The sequence below is a fragment of the Uloborus diversus genome, chromosome 5 (assembly GCF_026930045.1).
Source record: "Uloborus diversus isolate 005 chromosome 5, Udiv.v.3.1, whole genome shotgun sequence".
Lineage (NCBI taxonomy): Eukaryota > Metazoa > Arthropoda > Arachnida > Araneae > Uloboridae > Uloborus > Uloborus diversus.
The window spans coordinates 115,169,980-115,192,586 of NC_072735.1; the positions used below are offsets into that span (position 1 = coordinate 115,169,980).

General features: G+C 33.1%; 1 protein-coding gene across 1 annotated transcript in view; it reads right to left on the minus strand.

The window, feature by feature from the left end:
• The window catches only part of LOC129222222 (sialin-like), a 70,421-nt gene extending 52,869 nt beyond the window's left edge, over nucleotides 1-17,552 (minus strand). Inside the window, exon 1 of the mRNA XM_054856701.1 lies at nucleotides 17,315-17,552. Within this exon, the coding sequence (XP_054712676.1) occupies nucleotides 17,315-17,417 (103 nt within the window). The 5' untranslated portion in view covers nucleotides 17,418-17,552. The remainder of the gene's footprint in view (nucleotides 1-17,314) is intronic.
• Nucleotides 17,553-22,607: the final 5,055 nt, after the last annotated feature.

Genomic DNA, 22,607 nt, shown 5'->3' on the forward strand with positions numbered 1-22,607 from the left:
TGTAATCCCAATCAAAAACTTTTAATATCAAGGTAGAATTTTTTTTTTTTTTTTTTTTTTTTTGTGAGCTCCCTGTAGTCAAACCTAGCAGTTTTAGCCGTTGGCTAAAATAATTTTAGCCGATTTGCGGTCTCGAAAAAGCAGGGGTCTTAAGCCATGGCTTAGTTGGCCTATTCAGTAATCAAGCCTTGAACTTGGCACTTGGCTGGTTTGTGAAATAAACGGTTCAATTCTCCCAAAAGGAAGATTACTTATGTTCTATAGGTTTATTTAATAAATACACATTGTTTAAAAATAAAAATAATATGTACATTGTACATGCATTCTTTTGTAGGTTCTGTGCTTTTTTAATGCTTTTTTTATTTTTGTTACTTTTTGCAACATTTTTTTTTAAATTTCTTGTACACACTTTACAAAACACTAATATTTGCAACATCATACACAAAAATGTTTCACATCACTTGAAATAACACCTACGTGTTCAATTCCGTTGTGCGTTAAAACAACACCTTCAAAGGTTAAAAGGCCTGATGTACACGATTAAAATTCTTTTCAAAATTTTAAACTAATTTCGAAACAGTTATCTGTTTTAAGAAAATGCAAATCTTTCAATCGGTTGCAAAGCTGGATACCTATATACATTTTATTCGCTGTCATGGAATCCAGTTCTTGTTCATAAATCTTCATTATCTGTAAAGTTATTGATAATGATTTGATAATTGATAGTTTAGTTTTCAATCATTTTAATAACACCTTTTTCGTCGAAAGTGTCAAAACATTTTCCGCAAATGTTACGGGCAGCACGAAGATTTCGGATGATGATGAAAACGTGTTTTCATTTCCATTCCTACTACTTAATTTTTAATGATCAAAAGATATATATCTTCGCCCTTCAAAGATTCGTTATTGACTGACATGATTGGCCACTCATCCATGCGTAGCTCTCGCGGTACTAAGACCACTGTAACATAAACACAACCGACATCTTAAAAAAAATAACCTTTTACAAGCATGGATGTCGTAAAATGTCAAATAATTTTAACGTCGGCGTTTAAAAATTATTTTAAGTATTAATACTGTTTGAATGTGAGTTTAAGTAATTCCCGTAGCAACTACGGAAATTTCGTTGTAGTTGGCCTCTCTCTTAGCCAAAATCACCGATTTTATTATCAGGGTTGATGAAAACCATCGGTTGATTCAAGGGTTCATCTTGTATATACTGGAAATGGTTGAATGTGAACAATAAAAAAGATAAACCATAAGAATTGTATAATTGTATTGGTGTACATAAGAATATCGATAGAAAAGAGTACACCGGTTTTATAATGACAAAACTTCTGGCATTTATATACCGCATAAAATAAATGCAAGAAACAAATCGCACCGGAAAAGAGGACCGCATAAAAAAGGTTAACTATCTTGTGCAACACGTAATATCCACAATTGTGTTTTCTGCAACTATTAAGTAGGGGAATGTGGGGCAAAGTGGAATAACTGGGCAAAGTGAAATGGTGAAATATTTACTCTGCTTTTAGCGTCACCTGTCCAGTAATATTTTAACTATTTAGTAGCACATGTAATCTTTTCCAGTCTGTGAAAAAATATCTCTGACGATTAAAACATATGACAAAACAGGCAATTTTTCAAAATTGATACTCATTTTGTAATATTTTGTTGCAAGTCAAAAATTATTTTTTTAATATAAAATGATAAAGTTCTTGTTTTTAACATTTTAAATATTAATTGAGACCTACCTAATACTCTGTGAAATATTTATTTAGTTAATATTAAGCTTATTTGTATTTCAAATATTTTCTGCAATCAGTCAAGTACATGCGGGGCAAAGTGGATGAGGCAAAGTGAAATAGTTTATTTTGTTTACTCGCTCACTCATTTACTAAATCACTTACGTATTCATTTATTGAATAATTCATTTACATTAGTAATTCACTGATATTTATTCATTCATTCACTCATTTTCTTATTTATTCACTCTTTTACTTGTTCATTTTTTTCTTCATTTATTAATTAATTAACTAATTTAAGTTTCCTTTTATTGTTTCAGTATTTTTTAATTTGCTCATTAAACCTTTTATTTACTGACACATTTGATCAAAAATATTTTCTATAATTGAATAGAAAGTATTTCATTAGAAAAATATTTCATTTTTCACTTTGCCCCATGGAAAAAAAAAGTGAAAATTTTCCACTATTTTTTGAAGGCGCAAATTTACTGCCAAAAATTAAAAATACTGTTTCAATGATAGTTTTATTATAAAATAGAATGTTCTTTCTTTATGTTCTATAATTTTCAAAATAAATTTCCAATTTGTTCATTTTGAAAAAGCTCAGTCATCTTAACCATTTCACTTTGCCCCACATTCCCCTACTTTCAATTGTTACAAGGAGTTACGCTGAAAATGTTATTTATTATATTACTAACTACGTCGCCAAACTTTACACGGTATACCTCGAAAATAAAAGTTATGTCAAGTGACGCGTGTTCAACAATCCGGCTCGAACAGAAAAAAAAAATCTGCAAAATTTCCCGAAAGATAGCGGAAAACTAACCGAAAAGGAAAATTTTTAAATTCCCGATTGTAGGAAAAGACCCAAAACAAAAGCCAGAGTTTAATTTTTTCATATTCGAGAAAGAAAAAGGCAACAAATATTTTTTCTCAATGATTTTCTTCACGCTACAAATTTTATTGAAAGCAATGCTCAGCAATGACCATGATTAACAATGAATTTCTAATCGAAGGTTTACCTTCATTTTAGCATGAAGTAAGTTAAAAACAGTTATGATTCACATTCTAATTACCTTGGAACATAGGAACACACTTTATCTGATGTAGAAAAGCCTGAGCTTTATATGGGTATTTTACTCTAACTTTTGTGAGCATTTTTCCTTCTCATATCACAGAAAAACGCCATTTTCGGGTCCTAAAATTAAAATTTGATTCTTTTTTTCGGCGTTCGAAAACCCTTTACGTGCCTTCTCGGGTGACCAAGTACCTCCCTGCCAAATTCGGTCGAGATCCGACGTAAACTGTGTATTTGTATAGGGAAGATACACACGCACATATATTCTTTGTTTTACTTATATAGATAACTAAAAACGTCTCTAAGGAAATCACTGCAAAAAAAAAAAAAAAAAAAAACTGACGACGTGTTCATAAAAAAACTTGCTTCTGTGTGGTAGAAAAAAAGCGTGTACATATGTACAATGGCTAGAACTTATACTTCTTATATTTATTTTTTTATGAATTTAAAATTTGGTCGGATGTTTTGTTTGAGATGAGAGTATCATTTTAATCGGCAACGGAAGTTGTACCGCAACGGTATAGTCCGTTTTCCACGAGAAGGCACTTCGCCCCGCCTTCTCGAAAGCAAGAGATAATTTTACGCGGAGGTGATCGGTAAACATATCCCCGTGCTTGTAAATGAGGCTTCACTTGCCTGTTGCTACTTTCGTTATTCTTACATTTTAAAAACTGCTGCTTTTATGGTAAAATGCTGTGATCCGAATATGCCTTCTGCCGAAAACAGAGAAATAGAATCATCGGATACCACGTGACGAAGGTGAAGTCAAGTGCCTTCTCGTAGAAAACGGACAACAGCGAAACAGTTGATGTTTTTTTTATTACTATTATTATTATTATTATTATTTAAATACAGTGTAGTGCTTCACTCCACTAAAATTTAAAACTCTCAGTCAGTTTCCATGTATTCTCACAAAAGAACGAGTCCCTTAGAACTGTTCCCCTGCCTATTTAGTACATACTACACACTTTTATCAAGTTCATGTTCCGTTTTTCTAACTTTAAAACTTCTCTTTGGTTCGATTTTGATTCTTTCATTAGCTTGGGTTCCGATATTCAATAAAAGAAACGAACATAGGTTTAAGAACTTCCTATGTATTTTTAACCGACTTCAAAAAGGAGGCGGTTATCAATTCATACCGTATGTATGTTTTTTTTTTTTTTTTTTTTTTTTTGTCCACTCATAGCGTCTCACCTAGTGAACGGATTTTGATGATTCTTTTTTTAATCGTTAGGGGATGGCTCAACTTAGGTCCCATTACTTTGTTTGACCATATTTATTCTTTAGAAAAAAAGTTATGGGCAAAAAACAGTAAATTTTATGCAATTTCCCTGTTAAATGATTGAAATGATATTGTAGTGAAGTTTGCACTTTTCATCCGTGGATAACGGTGGCTCAGTGGTAGAATTCTCGCCTCCCACACGAGCGACCCGGGTTCAAATCCCGACTAGGACAAAGTGAATTTTACTAAAATTTCGTTTCTACTGTTTCCCGTATTTTCTCGAATCTTCTATTAATTTCTGTATCTTTCCAAGTCTGGAAAGTTCCAGCACTTTCTCAAGTTGTATATAAGGAGATGTAACGTTCATTCGTGGTTCTGTATAAAGATCTCGAGTTGAGACTAACAAGTATTCGCTTCATTTGGCTTTCACATTGTCTTCGCTATCTTCATCTACGCGACAATATGAAACTCATTGTTATAAAAGTTTGGTGCCATATAACAGTAACATTAATAGTAATTGTAATGATAATTTTGAATGAAGGCTTCTCTGAAGCAAAAATCAAATTTCTTCAAGGGATATTTCGATAATGGGGAATCTGGCACTGTCGTCTCATTTTTGGCGTAAATAATTTTATTTTAGTAACCCTGCTGATTTATAGTAACCCTATGTGAATTATCAAAATCTTCCTTTCTTCAGTGCTATTGCTCCATAGTAGGGGTAAACTTAACCTGGAAGCGAGGTGATGCAGTGATTAGGATCTGCTTAGCCTTCACAATGCTACCATTAGGTTTAACTCAACTACTCTGTAGTATTTTTATCGTTATCATCTATGCCGATAACAGATGATCGGGGCTAAGTAAGAAAATACAGGATTGCATCATGAGCAACTTAGATGCTGTGGAATGTAAATTAGTTAGGAAAAACGTAATACTTAAATGGTTATAATTAAATTAACTACGCATGATTTCCAGAGAGGAACAAAGATAAGTTTTTAGTGCCAATCGCTTAAAGTTTAACGCTCGTCAATAGTTTTTTTTTTTTAGTATGGAGCATTTTTAAGAAAAAATGTGAAGTTTCGTGATGGTAACTTCTTATTATTTCTGAAATACCTACATTTACACTAAAAAGAATGAAATAAAAATATTTTGAAAAATAATAGAACCGACTTCAAAATTGCTGTAAAAAGTGAAAAATAATTTTATTCTTTAAACACCATCGATAATGCTTTTAAACATAATTTTTGAAGTTGGCTCAAAAACGATAGATAAAATCATTCACAGCCATAACTCAAATACAACTATAAATTTCACCAGGACCAGTTTCTTCACTATCACATACATTATGCATTGATGACAGCATATTTGAATAGCGATATAAATGTTTCGTTCGTAACTTTGGATGCTTTTCTGAAAAAAATATGAACGAAGCATGGTTACACTGGATTTTACGTTTTGTTTTTGCGCCAACTTCAAAAATTATGTTTAAAAGCATTATCGATGGTGTTTAAAGAATAAAATTATTTTTCACTTTTTAGAGCAATTTTGAAGTCGGTTCTATTTTTTTTTCAAAGTTGTTTTATTATATCCTTCACTTTGGCTACATCTTGATTTTGGTGAAAAGATTTTACCATTTACTTAATGCCTTTTGTATACTTTCAGGCAAAGGCGAATCCGGCTTCTGGTGGAAGAGGTCATTTCAGTAGGTTCAAAAGTCATTTTGGGGCATAAGTAGGGACTCTGGGGCAAATTTTTCGTAATATACTTGGAATCCCCCAAAACGCAGTTTTAAGCAAAATTTGGTCCACCCCTCTCAGGATCTGTGCTTGCCTTCAGGTCATTAATTTATTTTTTGTGGTGACGATCGGGTGACATATAATTTTTTTTTTTTGTTCATTTAGTCGCTCAGTGATCGCTGTCCTTTATCGCACATTTTGCTTCAAATCAACAAGTTTAGAATCTTTGACTTCACCTTGCAGAGTTAACAGAAACTGGAAATTAAGTTTGGTTTGATAAAATTAAAGATAACTCAGCAAGCCAAAAATTAAAACGACCATCCATTACTTCTAGGTTCAGAGAGGAGGGGGGAAATTAACAGAAGTAGAACTAGCTAAGTTGAAATTGTCTATTCCGAAATTTTTACAGCAAAAAAAAACTCGCATTCAGAAATGATTTTAAAGAGGAAGTCAACGGGAATGGGGATCAACATTTAAGCGAACAAAATAAAAGATGTCGATGTTAAAATTTCTGTATCAGAAGCGAAACGACCATGTATTCATGAAAACCTACTTCTTTGCGTAGGTCAAAAGAAATTAAAAAGAAAAAAGAGAAGAAAAAGTTAAAAGAAACAGGAAGTAACAAATTCAACAAAAAATTGGTCATAAATCTAACCTTCCACAACAAAAACAAAGCAACCATGAATTCATAAAAAGCTTTCTGGACGTGATGTGAAAAGTTTTCTGGACTTCGGGGGGGGGGAGGGGGGGGAGATAAGACTAGTCAACAGAAATAAGAAATAAAAATTAGTGATTAATGAAGCTAAAGAAGAACCTTTCACAGCAAAGAACACGAAATACATCACTTGTCAGCTGGTAAGGGGGGGGGGGAGAGCTGAGAAAAGAAACTAATCAACTTGATTTCGTTTTTGACAAATTCAAATCAAATTTTTCGTAATCAAGATTAAGACAGACCTATTTACAGAAACAGAAAAAGAAAGATCGAGGTTCGTATGTCATGGCAGTATGGCGAAGGTAGCCATGGTATGTCAATCTTGACTGCGAAAAATGTGATTTGAATTTGCTAGAAACGAATTCAAATTAATAAGGTTAATTTTTTCCTTTTGGGGTTTTATTTTACATTTGATACAACTTATTCACTTCACCCTTTTGGAACTTTTTTTGAAAATAACTTTTGTTCTTTTACTCTAAATGTTTTCGTGAAAGTACTCTTTTTTTGTTTCACTTTGAATTTTGCATTTGATACATTTATTTGCGATTTAGTTCCTCCTTTGATCCAGTTAAATATTTAAACTTGATTCTTTACGTTTTTCCCCGAGGAAGGAAGCTTTTTGAAACAAAAGCGCCCATATTGGGGTGGGGGGAGGCAAGTGGGGGCTCAAGCCCCCCCTCCCCATTTCAAATTAGAACTTCCTTGCTTTTAGTACTTTTTTCTTTACAGAAATGCAAAAACGTTTCTTCCCTAGCAATTAATGAATAAGTTATTGAAAGTATCAAATTTTACTAACTCTAATCTGTATTGAAATCAGTTTCAAAGGGAAAAATATCTGAGCCCTCCCCTTAAAATTGTGCATATGGGCACCCTTGTTTCAAAACATTTTCACACATTTTCCCCTTGTCCCTAAAACCCAGAAAGATCTTTCAATAGGACTCCTTTTCTTATGTTTATTTAAAAAAAAAAATTTAGATTTCCTCTTTTGTTTCTTCGGGACTTTAACTATTAAGCCTTTTCTACAATTTTTCATTTTCAAAGAGCAATTTTTTTCCTCTCAATTTTAATTTGAATATGTCTTAAAGTACGAAAACTAGAAACAAATACTCCCAAAAATGACATATTTGTAAAAAGCAAAATTAACAATAAGAGGTGAAAATATTTATCGACAATAAAAAATAAATGAATAAAAAACTTAGCGATAGAATAATTCCATTTATTTAATCAGGGGTGCCCACCTAGGGAAGAGGGTCGTGGCGCAGACTGCGCCATTCAAATTTTTAGGGGGGGGGGGGTTAAGGGGTATTTTTCTGATTTGGGGCGGGGGGCTCTTGCTTTTTTTTTTGGGGGGGGGGGGTCTTCGCGATGTTGCGGGGGTTTGCCTTAGTCCTTAGGGGGGATGGGCACCCCTGATTTAATTAGTATTTATTTTTATCAAATCATTTTTGAAACTCGGACGATATTTTTGACAAGGACTTACATGGCTTCTAAAAACTGTTTATTTGCAATGAAAAAAGGATTGTGGCATATCAAAATTGAGAACAATAAGCAGTAGCGCACAAAGACTTCGGTGCACCCCCCCCCCCCAGATCTATAAGTGCGCCCCATATTAGGAATTTTTTTTTTCTTAATTTTAATAGTGTTCAAAAAGTGCGCCCTCACACCTCTTGCACTTCCCGCGCCGCGGGTGTGCTATGTACACTGAGAATAAGCATTCTTCATTGCTCAATGAAACGGCTATGCAAGGGCGAGTTAAGAGAAGTGGGAGTCAACATTTTAAGGTGTGCCCCCCCCCCCGAAGGGCAAGGGCACACTCCCTATATTATTTCAAAAACCCCCCAAAAAGCAAGAGCCCCTCCTAAAAAGTGAAAAATACTCCTCAAAACACCCCCCCCCCCCAAATAAAAAGTTCAATGGCGCATTCTGCGCCATGACCTCCCCCCTACGTGGGCACCCCTGACATTTTAGATAATAAAATTACAGTATGTCCGTTCAATTTTGCACATTTAAAACACAAAAATGATGGGTAAATTTCGACCTTTTTCTGGTCAACGATGCCGAGGGGAAGGAATTAATAGGGGTACGAAATAACATTTTCGTTTGCAAAAGTAAAGAAGTCGCTGCCAACACCTTCAGAGCAAAAACCAAACTATTTCATATAAAAATCTACCTCTGGAAACGTCTCTAGAAAAAACGAGTAACCAAAAAACAGAAAAAAAAAAAAATAATAATAATAACTCAAAATATTCAGAAGAAAACTTGTGATTTTTGAACCTATCTTCAAACTTAATTTTTCAAAGCCTTTTCTGTGATTAATAGAATGGAGAATAAGAACTGAGAAATGACTGCTGAAACCTTGAAAAAAGAAAATTTGAAGGTGCATTTGTTAGTACCAGACGACCTCGCACGTTGATACCAAGGTCAGATAGCTTATTGGGTGTTACGTAACGAAAGTGAGAAAAAAATGAGCGAAATAATGCAATAATAATAATAATTGAAAAAAAAAAAAACTCTCTCTTTTAAGCAGACCGAAATTGTGTTGTACAATCATAAACAAGAATTTCATCCAGAGCTAAACGAGCATACGCGCCTGTGTACTACCAATATCAAATTTGTAACATTAGTTTTCTCTTTCACTCATACTCATGAAGCAGAAGTTTTCATTTGGGTCATTCCATGTCAAATCACACACCTAAAAAGTGAGTGCTCACAGATTTTAACAATATTTTCCAGGTTCATATCCATTTACTAAATGGTATTAAAAACCAAATTTTGAGCCTCTAGCTGTTGTAGTTAAAATGATATATTACTTGATACAAAAATACAATTTTTCATTTTGAAGGTCATTTGAATTGACCTTTGATCTTGAGTGTTTCCAAAAGTTATAATTTTAAAAATCTGAAAAAAATATGTTTTGTATACACTATTATTTTCTTTATTTGTGCCAAGTTTCATGTTGGGACAACACTGGGATCATGCATAATTTAAAATTAATGTTACATCGAGTGGCCAAAAATCAATTGCCATCAATTGAAAGTCAAATATGTGTGCCCAAAAGTGTCATAATCATGCTGATAATACAACATTAGAAAAATTCATTCGTTTTGATCTACAATGAGTAAATTACATAAAATAATTATACAAATTATCCATGCAGTCAAACTTGACTTAACAGCTATATACTTCTTCCTGACAATTCTTTGCTAGGTTGCTTTCTGCTTCTGCAATTTTATATCTCCTTCCAGTTTCTGCACTTGAGTAAAAACTGGTCTTAAGTCTTCACGCACACAATGTTATGGCAGTCGTTGACTGGAGTATTCCATTGTCTTCACGCGAGGCAACTTCGTAGATTCAATTTTTTTTCTAAAAATATCCCACAACGCTGTTAAAACGGAATCGAATTGACTCAACCAATTTACTCGTGTGTAAAGCGAACGCTTGGCAATTTCCGTAAGAGTTGAATCAACTAAAAAGTTGATTCAACTCATCGGGATGAGAACCTTGTTGTTGTTGTCTTGTTCCAGCAAGGCTGGCAATTTGGGGTGCGCTGCTTCACTTTTCCAACTGTGCCGTAATTTGGTGTGAAGTCCGTCTTCCACAATACACACATGCCATAGGGACCCGTAATAGGGTAGGCAACCATTCACAGCATAACAACACATTCACACCAAGGAAGGACAAGGACAGGAGAGAGAAAGTACATCCATGCCCGAGCCGGGATTCGAACCCGGAACCATCCTATCGCAGGCAGGGAAAATAGCATCTGTAAGTCAGTCTGCAGACGATATTTAGAATAGAGCAAATATAATTTTAAAATATTTTTACATTTCTAATTTATCGTCTGCCAAACGTTGCTATATCATTATTTTTCAATTTATCGTCAAACATCCATTGCATGAAACATTAAATTATAGCCGATCCCCGGATTGTCCCAAAATGAAACTTGGCACAAATAAAAAACAAAATAGTGTGTATAATATACATTTTTTTTCAGATTTTTAAAATTATAACTTTTGAAAATACTCAAGGTCAAAGGTCAATTTCAAATGACCTTCAAAATGAAAAAATTGTTAAATTATGCATGATCCCAGTGTTGTCCCAACATGAAACTTGGCACAAATTCAGAAAATAATAGTGTATACAAAATACACATATATTTTCATATTTTTTAAATTATAACTTTTGGAAATATTCAAAGTCAAAAGTAATTTAGAATGACCAAAATTTAAAATTGCATTTTTGTATCCTGTAATATATCATCTTAAAGCGCGTTTTAAGAGCTTTAAAGTGGAATCAAGTTTTTGCATGTGGTGCAAATAGAACAAAAGTTATGTGAGTTCAAAAGCAACTCCGTCTACCAAAATTCGATTTTTTGTGATGACCCCCTATCAAAGAATATTTGTATAAAAAATCTAAAAATTTGGGTTTTTACTTTTATTACCAAACACTACCTTTATATAAAGTTTTAGAAAAATCGGAAGGGATCAACTTAAAAATCTTACTTTTTTGATCGATTTGATATGGAATGACCCTATTTCAAACTTATCACTTAAAGAGTTAAAGCAACTATGGGGGGATATCCATTAATTACGTCACACTAGTTTTTAACACTTTTGACCCCTCCTCCTTTGCCACAAAGTGTCAGTATTTTTCATAAACATATTCTCATTTAAAAAATGCGCGACGTCACACTTCTTGTTACTCCTCCCTACCTTCTTCTTGTCAAAATTCACAATTTCGCGAGCAGGTGCCCTCCTAGGGCCGACGAGAGGCCATGTCAGCGCAGTCGGAACCTGAGGGCCCGGATCGAATAAGATTAGTTTAATCAGCATACGCTTTATGGAGGGAATGGGGCCAGGCGACCAAACTGATAAGCGGCCGATATTGACTCTCGGTGGCCCGGCCTCCTGCCCCCTCAAAGTATGACATCGTTTGTGAACAACCCCTATGGCAAACCTTTTTTAGAGAAAAAAAATGTTTTATTTATTGAACAAAATGTTTCAAATTTGTTCGCAAAAAAAATGCTAGCCATTATACTAGCTGCATTGCCCGGCGTTGCACGGTCTAGCTCAAAAATCAAAATTGATGCATGTTCCGCAATCAGGAAAAAAAAAAGCGTAAAATTTCCCGTGAATGTGTAGAAAAAAGCAATTTTATTACTAAAATTTAAATCTTTTTGGATCTTTTTAACCAGCAACCGACACGATCTTTCCACGTGAACAACAGCTAAGTTCTGAACATCTCCGAAAAAAAGTTAAAGTCTTAAACTAAAAGGAGTTCTAAAACCAACCAGAGGCGTAGCTAGACCCGAGTTTCGGGGGGGGGGGGGGGGCGGTTACTTCTTTTATTATATATATATACAGTTGGCTCTCTGTTTAACGATGCTCTATTTAAGGACGCTTTCTACTTAAGAATGATTTTTTGTGGTCCCTTGAAAGTCGTTGAACAGAGACCCAACTGTATGTATACATATATATGTGTGTGTGTGTGTGTAAACTTTTTTTAGTATTAAAAAAACAATAGTAAGAGGGACGTGAATCTTACATACTTTGGAATGGGGTGTCCCAAGTTCGATACTTGTGTCAAACAAAAGCAAAGAATTTTTATTTATTTATTTAATTTTTTTTTAATGTTTTGGAAAATTTAACTTTTTTTTTTCTTTTTCCTCCATTTAATTTAAAGTGAAACTTTCTAGCAACGTCTAGTCAAAACCAGTCTATCCAAATCAGGGGGAAAATCAAATATCTGATGAGCGTGTTCCGTTCATTTCTGTGTGACTGCTTAATTTAGAGGCTAACACACATCTACAAAAGCTGGCATCCCTGAAAGCATCCATTTCTGCCTATAAACTGGATGTTTGACTTTCAATCTCATTGTTGGTCAGACTATTTTTACTAACTTGATTCACACTAAAAGCACGAAATAAAATAAAAAAAGATTTCTTGATCATAACCAGCAAAAAATGAAATGGCTTTTCTTATTGTTATATTTATATGTTGCTTTTTATATGTATTTACATTTATGGTAATTCTAAAGCAGTTAATAAAATTTGAATAAAAGAAATAATTAAATTTATATAAATTTTATTTTAATTTTATACTAAATTTTATTTAATTTTATATTACATTTTATTAAATTTTATATAAATTTGAATAAAAAAATAAAATTTGAATAAAAAAGTAATATAGGCGGTAGAAAGTGATTTGCACAAAGCTGCATACCATCTGTTCTCTTCTCGAGTTTTTATTTTTAATTTTATTAGCTGCTTTAGAATTTACATAAATATCTATTTGAGAGAGCAATGACAATTTTCGAGTGTCATAATCAGAAGTCTTGTTTATTTTCTACTTTTTAATGCGAACCAAGCTAACAGAAATAGTACAGAACAGTCACGATTCATTTCGTTTTTAAATATTTTATTCCTGTAATGCTATGCAGTTTTTCTTTTAAATTAAAATAAAATTTCGTTCAGAAGGGTTCGATGGGACTAATGCTGCTTCAGCAGACTGTACTCCGTTTTGTTCAGACGACGTTAACTTTCTCTTTTTAGAGCAACCATTTTCGACACTTACAATTTTTTCTTTGGGTTTTAAAAATCTTGTTATCGGTTTTGCTTGCTTCATTATACAACAACGTTCACTTGGAATATGTACTATTCTAAATAGTTCAGACTGCACATTTTCAAATTACTACTGGCTGACATTTTCGACAGATCAATGTGATTGCGGTGGATACTCTGATTAACAAAGTTTTGACTATGACTGCACAACGCCAACAAAAACCTTATGTCTCGAATTCCGGCTATGCTATCATTTTCAGATTCGAAGTCCAATGATCTTTAAAGCAGCAAGCAAAAGCATTTTCTTCAACTCGAAACAGAAGGGGCTGAGGGGGCAAAAAAGGGAGAAATGCGTTCCACGAATAGGTTTTCTAGGAAGATTAACAAAAGGACAGTCGTTTCGAGCACTTTCTTGGAAGAAGAGTAAAGGGATGAAATTCACAGGTTGAGTATTAGTTGCATTATGGATGAGTATTTCAAGTTCATGGTTAAAGGTCATTCAAGTTAAAAGCCATTTTGTTCTGTTATCTGGTTTAGTACTGATCTTTGGTCGCTCTCTTTCTTAAAATTGTGATTCCTTATAGAATACCGAGATGATAGAAGTGAAAAGAAAGTTTAATATTTTTTCAAGTGATGAAAAAAGGAAAATCCTAGAATATTGGCCAGGTTAGATTTGCAGCAATTGCTAACCTCAAGAGGATAAATAATGAATAATAATAATATAAAAAAAAAAAAAAATCAGGCACAATAAGCAATAAAAGACTTTTTCTTGAAAAAGATATGCTTAAAGTTTCTTTTACTGTCAAAATGATTCCTTATACTCGCAATTATGCACTTAAGGGGAGTCAGTACCCTAAATACTTTCAAAATTTCAATTTTTTTTTTATTTTTATACATTTTGAAACTCCATTTCAATACTTTTAAAACTGTTGTACTTATTTTTATACTTTAATAAAACAAACTTCTTGATTGTGCTCACATTAGAAGTAAGTTAAAATAAAGTTTAAAAAAGTATCAACCTATTTTGATGAGGTATGGTTTTCCCCTTTAAATTACAATATCTCGAAATGGTATTTTTGAAACTAAATGTTCCTTTTTCTCAAAAACTAAATTGCGTTAGGCTTTGAAATTTTTACCAACTGTTCCATACATCTAATTGCATATACTGAAGTAAAATACAGTGAAGCCTCTGTATAACGATACTGTCTATAACGATAACCTGTCTATAACAATATTTTTTTTTTGGCCCCTGCAAATTGTCAGCATGAATAATCAAACTATAACGATAATCTGTCTATTACGATATTTTTTAGGTCCCAACATTATCGTTGTAGACAGGTTTTACTGTATTTCTCATTTCTCATATTCCAAAATTTTTTTTTATAGAGCTGATTTTGTGTTGCAAAAAAGCATTTTTGAAAAAAAAAAAAAAAAAAAAAAAACATTGACTTACACATTAGAATAAAAAAAAAACAAAAAAAAAAAAAAAAAAAAAACTAAGCTTTCTTTCTGTAAAATTTTACTTCGGTATAGAGAAAAGAGTCTACTTAAGGTACAGAAAAAAATTCTTAATTGTATCTTTAATAGATTTTCAGAAAACCTGTGTAAATTAACACTGACAGTATAGAGGGCTCTGACTCCCCTTAATAATGTAATAATAGAATACAGACCTAACAAAACTAATACGGGGTAATTTTGATCTAGAGCCCATATTGTCTTTAGTATCGATTTCAAATTTTCACCATCTAATTCCAAATTTTTATAAAGTTTCTTAAAGCCCCCGTATCTTAAAACCTCTTTATCTCGATTTTTTCCTTCCTGTGAAATTCGAAATATACAGATTCAACTGTTTGTAATGTTCCCACAGCGCCGCTCATAAAATTAAACATATTTAACAATTTGCAGAATCTATGACAAAAAAAAAAAAAAAAAGGCTACATATACGTGGATTTAAAAAATCAATCTCATTTCTAAAGCGAAGTGTCAAATTTCACTCAATTATTAAAAGAATGTCGCAGCAGAGTGAGGAGTGAGGCGTCTTTACGCTTGAAGGTCACTCATGGAGCTGATTTTCAAAGGCACTTGGGGGGGGGGGGGAGCGAAGTGAATTTTTGACCATTATTATTCAGAAAAAAATCGTTTCGACTTTTTTCCTTTTTCTTCTCTTACCTTTTCTTTCTTTCTCCCTCTCTCCTTTTTTTTGAGACTAACATTTCGGGGGGGGGGGGGGAGTTGTCCCCCCACCCCTTAGCTACGCCCCTGAAACTAACGCACATCAACTTATCAGAACTTTACCAACATATTCTGTTCCTCAAAAGCTGTTTGGGTGGAAGAAAAGGCAGACGACATTAAAAAAAAAAAAAAAAAAAAACATGAAAACTAAACCCATTATTCTTTTTGAATATGTAGAAAAATGTTTCCTCATTTTTCCACAAATAACTATGATAACGAAATTTACGATACTTTATGAAGAGAGATAACTAATGACTGCGATACCGGTATACCGAATGCCGGTATTTTGACCTATTCTGAAGTTTCATATTACCGGTATTAACTGAGATAGAATCCCGATATTTTCGGTACTAGCTGAAAACAATAAATAGTTTGAATTAAAAAGTTTTCAATTTAACTTATTCGATATCTATTTTGATTCTAAATGTACATTTCTTTTCCATGATGCAGTACCAAAATCAATCTGTTGATAAAAAATTTGGCTTCAAAAGCACGAACTAATAGCAAATTATTAAACAAAAGGAGCAGAAAGAAAAGAATGCAAAATGATATTTTTATTACCAGATGGTGAGATAAATCTCAATTTAGTGCGCCTATCATGTTTTTATTTTTCAATTTCCCTGATTTCACGTTACCGTTTGTAAAAGTTAATTTGAGGTGCAATGTTGAATGCATTTGTCTTATGAATAATTCATTAAAACCATCTATTGAAGTAATACTTTGTGATAGTTTTTAAATATTTGTCTCAACTGTACTGAATTTTCTCAAAGGTTTTTGTTAGTATAACAAATGGTAATTTGTTCTCACCGGTATTGGTATGTTATCCTGTCTCACTATTTAGCTTTATACTTAGCAAGATAATATTTAGAAATTATATAGTGCGTTGAAAATTTGCATATAGGAAGGACATAATCAGCTGGATCAATTTACATCATTTGAGTTGTAAAGAATTTTGAAAAGGAAACGAAAACGAATAAAAGAAACTTACAAGATCAAATTTAATTAAGTTCATCGTGAATTTCAAGCCAAAAAGCAAATAAAAAGCAAGCACAAATCTATTTTAATCAAGACAAAATCATAAAAATTGAAAAAGTATCGTCTGTCGAAGAGAAATTACAACTAAGAATAAATTAAAAAAAAAAAAACAATAATAGTAATCAAAATTTACACAATACAAAAGAATCACACACACACACACATACAAAAAGGATTTTTTTTTCTCAAATTAACACTCAAAAAACCGAATTATTTGTAGGTAAAGGACTTCTAGACATTTAGAGAAGTAGCATCGTGCATTGTAAACAGTACCACTGACCAGCGTGAAATCAGAAAAAGTATTTTCAAGTGCTGGAAATTTGTGCACCAAATTGAGTTCCAGACTTTTTGACATTTCAATAGTTGCATTATTTTTCTTTATTATTGAGTTTTTTATGACATTTTTTCCTTCATTTTATATATGCTTACAATACGTTTTATACAATTTTTGCGCAAAATTACTAAATATAGCAAATGTAACAATAAGTTTGCAAACAGTTTTTGAGAAATTTCAAATATCGATATTCTGGTAGCACGTTTTAACAATACCGAATATCGGTATTGAATTTTTGGTCTGGTATTGCAATCGCTAGGTTTGAATATTTTTTTATCAGTAACATCTTAATGCCTAACAAAAAAAAAAAAAAAAAAAACTTACAGAAAAAATGACATGCAGGATGTCTCATTTCACGCTCGTTCTCCATGCGCGAAATCCAACTACTAACCGGTATCGACCGGTTAATAACTGCAGTTTTTTTAATTGTTTTACTTTGGGACGCTAATTAGTCCCGTAAATAATAAAAATCAAACCGTAATTAGTTTTTCTTTTCTTTTACCTGTTCAACCTCCGTAGTTTTAACTTACCTTCCTTCCGGCATTACCTTCATTATGATTTATTAATGACACAAAAGAATGATCTGGGCGTCCTTGAATAAATCATTCAGTTAAAAAATATACTTATGAATAACATTGTTCAAGAAAAAACCGAACCTTCATACCTGTCCTGTTGAGTAGCGGTGTCAATGGCGGCTCTTCTTCTGCCCTTGAAATCTTCCGCACTTGGCTGTTCCGCGTTTCACAAGAACCATAACCAGGAGCCATGTTCGAAGACTGATCTGTAGCAATAGTTTTGCATTAAACGGGATTATTATCAGAAGAAGAAATAAGTCTCAAACAAATAATTTCTAATACGGTCAACTCTCGACAACTTGAAGTCACGAGGGACCGAATGAAACCTTCGAGTTATTGGTAGTTCAAGCCGGAGGTGCCCCCCCCCCCTCCCCCACCTAGAAGTGTGTGTGATCCGAAATTTCAGAAAATTCCGAAAATTTTTGTTTGCTGTTTCCGAAAATTTTCGGTTGACAACACATTCCAGAACTTAATTCTTTTTAAATGTTTTTTTCATGATTTCAATGATTTTTGTATACGTATTTGAAGAGTTTTTAAGGTGAAGGGGGGGAGGTTCGAGCTCCCTCATAATTTCTGAAAATTTGAGACTGTCATCAGAAACTTTTACTTGAGTACACTTGCACCCCTACCGACCCCCCCCCCCCCCATGAGCAAGGGCGCGCCCCCCTTAAATATTGAGAACACCCTCAAGAGCAAGAGCCCTCCTCCAAAGAGAAAATACCCCTTAAAACCACCCCACCCCTAAAAATTTCAATACCGCCCTAGGTGGGAACCCATGGTTCGAACTATGGGAAGTTCACGCAACCTTTTTAAAATTTGAAACCCAATAAAAACTTCAAGACAAAGGAACATTCGTGTTACAGGGCTTCTAGTTATCAAGAGGCGACTATATCTAAAATACAATAGATAAATATCTTTTAATTGCAACCATTGTGGTTGTTATTATTATTATCATCTTTATTTTTATTTTATTTTTTTTCGTTATTTTTTTGCAATAATGTCTAATGTCCTTTTTCAATAGATGAAATGTAGGCATATTTCGCGTGCACGATCGTATTTTATCACGAGATAAAATTCGAAATTTCACTTGAATTTAGAGCTTTTTTATTCTCAAAAATTTAGAATAAGGTGGCCCCTAAGGAAATTGGAGGTTTCCACATCAGGCACGATGTGTATGCGATACCGACGGAGCACTGATTGCAGAACACGGTCGAATAAATTTAGTCTGTTTGTAGATGTCTAATGCGATACTTCAAGCAACATTAAAACCTCTTTTCACCTAGAACGCTCATTTGCATTAACTATTTACAATAAATGTGTTTCGTGAATCACTTGTGCTTTCCTCACACGTTTCAGGTTATGTGTTTTTATTCAGTTCTCCTTCTTTAGTGGATGTAGTTTACCAAAAAGCAAAATGAGTGGCCATAATGGCCATAGGAAGACAAAATGACGAAACAAAAACAAAAAGGGGTGATTAAAAATGTGCTCTGTTCTTTTGCCAGCCAACTGCCACATCAAAATATAAATTAATGACTTCAAAGTGTACAAAACACATTCAGTATTTTTTTTACACCAGAATCAAGATGCAACTCTTATGCACTTATTTACCAAAAAAGATATTTCTTATATTAATTAAAGAAGATAGATATGCTTATAATTTGAACAAAAAAAAGCACTTAAGTTAAAAAAATGTCATTAAATTTCAAAAAAGGTAAACATTTGTACCTATTAATGAAACTATTATTATTATATTCTTTTTTTTTTTTTTTTAATTTTAGCAGTTGCTCTTGAACATCGAAAAAATCATTGACTAGAGTGCACATAGGTAGTGAACTCAGCAGAAGCACATGAAGCACTAACACGTAAAATGTAACAAGGTGAAATATAAAAAGGTAAAATGTGAAAAGACACGAATATAAAATGTAAAAAGGTAACATGTAAAAGAGTACAAATATGAAATGTAAAAGAGTACCACGTGAAAAGGTACAACTATTAAATGTAAAAGAGTAACATGTAAAAAGGTACAAATATAAAATGTAAAAGAGTAACATGTAAAAAGGTACAAATATAAAATGTAAAAGAGTAACATGTAAAAAGGTACAAATATAAAATGTTAAAAGGTAAAATTGTAAAAATTGTAAATATATAAAAGGCAAAAAAATAAAATAAAATGTTGAAACAAGGGAGAGGTTAATAAGGCCAATCAGTCTGTATTCCCTATAGCTTTTTTCTGACCTTTCAGTATCTGTCACGTATGTATTCGAACACTTACGGGCACCTGAGGTGTAAAGCATCCATAGCAGTGCAACAGGTAGCTGATGAGAGAAAAGTTTGTATTTGCGTTTTGAAAAGACCCGGAAAGTCATGGAGGAAATTGAGAATTTGACATCGCACCAGGGGCGTAAGATGACGAAAACTGCAACTAAACTGAAGTAATCTAAAATATGGAAACAATTTTCAACGCGTTATCTAAGATTTCCACTTGCCTTACTCATAGTGGTCAGGCGCAAAATTTTATCCACACACCATAGTTTTCCAACTCCAATTGCGATTTGGAAAAATTAGGAAGCCGGAACATTCTTGAAATAAGTTTTTAGTTTTAAGTTCTTAAAACGGTTTTTTTTCCTTTTAAAAAAAACATTGTTTTCTCAATTAGCTTTTTCAAAAAAAAAAGAGATTTTCCGATTAAAGCTTTCTAAGCAATGAAGAATAAAAGTCACTAACGAACAAAAAGTTTGAAAATTTAGATACTTGAATAAATATCTTTATTGTAGTGCCAGAAAAAAGGATAAAAATTCTTCAATTAACACAAAGAAAAAAGTTCTACAGGCTTCAGGAATATAAATCCATGCTAATTTCTGTGAAGCTTGCCTTGTTGTTTGTTCAAGTTTGTTCAATGTTTCAAGATTGTCTCTAATTATTAAAAAAATAATTTGTCAAAGAACTGGGTCTGTGGCTTCCATCGTCCAGCAAACCCCATAGCACCAAATGTCATGAAATTTGGTACAAAATTGATTCGAACTATAGAAGTTTGCACTTAGAGCGTGTTTTTTTTTTAATTCAGAAATTGTTTTTTCTAATTAATACGTTTCGCTAAAATTTCACATTAAGAGATGAAAGATTTTCTACACCTCTGAACATTCTGTGTCACTCGAAAGAGCTTTTTTTCCTCACAAGATAAAGTTTGTTCCAACTTTCTCAAGTTATTAGAGCGGGACAAAAGGGGTTTCGAACTAAGCGAAAATCCTAGGAAGGACGCAATTTAAGCACGGAATCAAGTTCTTTTATTTTTTCTTCGGGTGAGAGCGGAATTTTCGTACTGTTCTAATTATAATGAGCGCTGTTATTAAATTCTGTGTGGGGGGGGAGGGGGCGGCGGATTTCCATTCTTTTTCTAAACATAACGAGTTTTAAATTTGATTCTTCTCACCATAAGATTTAAGTCTTCGCGTAGCAAATAAACCTGCAAAGGGGTTAGTGAGCGTTAGCGAGCTCGGGGCGGAGACCCCCCCCCCCCCAGTGTTAAATATAAATTAATAAATAAAACATAGGCATTTCTTACTACATGTAAGTGATAAAAAATACAAATAACGCATTTAAAGATTTTGAGTGTAAAATGAAAACAGCTGATATCTATACTAATATTATAAAGGAAGAGGGCGGATTTTTGTGTGGTTATATGTTCGAGGTAATCTCCGGAACCACTGCACCTATTTGAAAAATTCCTTCACGATATGAAAGGTGTTTTCTTACTGAGTGACATAGGCTATAATTCGAAAAAAAAAAATCTGATAAATAGTTCTTTTTTTATTCCAACTGAGGCCCAAATTTCTCATAAAATCCCGAATATGGGAGTGAAAATTTTTTTGCACATATTAATATTATATATCGTTGAAAATGGTAGAATTTTCTGCGTTCTAAACAATTTGTTTCAATGCTCTAACGTAATTACGGCGGGAGTTATTTGCGTTTTTGGCTCGAATTTTTTTAGGCTTAGCTGAAATTTAGGCACTACTTTCTTCATTAAATCTATCAATAAAAACTGAAGGAATTGTCCCGGAGTTTTCTTTTTGACACACTGGAAAAAGTGACATTTTTTACTCAGATCTCTCTCGACTTATGGTCGAAAAACCTAGCTTCTATCTTCAAACGAAAAAAGTTACAAGCGTTTTTAAATCAAATTCGAGAAATGTCATTTTGATTCAATAAAATGGTTGACAGGTTGTCAACCATTTTATTTTCGCGTTTCTACGATTACGCTTTTTGAATCCATCTTTCGCATTTTAATGTCTTAAAAGTATTTTAATATCTGTCGTCATTGTTTGGAAGGGTAATTTTTCATGGTGTCTTTTTTAATTTTTTTCTTTTATTTAAGGCTGATTGTTGAATATACTTCACATGACACAGTTTTTATTCTCAAGGCAGACCGGGCAAAGCTGGGCAACGCAGCTCTTAATACATAAAGATTTGAAAGCTACTGTTAATGTGATTTTATAATTTTTTGTTTGTTTGACGAAACATTTATTATTTTCAAAGAAAAAACATCCGCTTCACTCGCAAAAGGGCTGGGTTCCGGTAGCGTGGTCGCTTGGCGCGTTAGGCGCTGAGCAGTTCAGCCTAGGATTATTGTTTTAAAGCAACCGTAAATGTAGTTCATTGTTTTGGCGATTTGTTTAGAAAGAGAAGAAACTTTTGATTTGTTTTTATCCGAGTGAAATGTACTACATTTTTTTTTCTTTTTTCTGACGAAGATTTTTAAATGTTCCACTGGATGTTTTTTTTTTTTTTTCGTTAGACGGATGGATTGTGATGGCGTGGCTGCTGGGTGAGTTTGGCGATAAACAATGGAGTTGCGGAACTATTTTTACATTTGAAAGATACTATTTGATGTCTTTTTTTTATTTGGCGAAACATTTTAAATTGCAGTAAAAACCGCTTCACACGTTAAATAGAGATTTAAGCCAACTGTAAATCTAATTTAATAATTTGAAGAAAAGTTTTAAATTCCAAAGAAATTTTAATAGGTTTTTTTTTTTTTTTTTTTTGAAAAGAGAGGGGGAGGGGGCGTCAATTTTTTTTTATTCAACGGACTTCCATTAAATTTTTAGCACTGTCATCGCTGTGCGGGTACTGCTAGTGACTTATAAAACCGATGCACATGTTAAATCTTGCAGGCAGGATTTTAAAAATGGTTATAAGACATTAGAACCAGTTCAGTTATCTAAATACACAATGAGAAAAAGAAAAATACTCAGATTCATTTTGGAGTACTGTTCCATAGTCTATTCCAAAGAGCCTAAGGATGTGTTTTCAAACTGCAGCTTATGTATTTTCAAGTGCTTTGAAATGAAGACATTCTGTTTTGTGGGTGTTTGTGTTTTC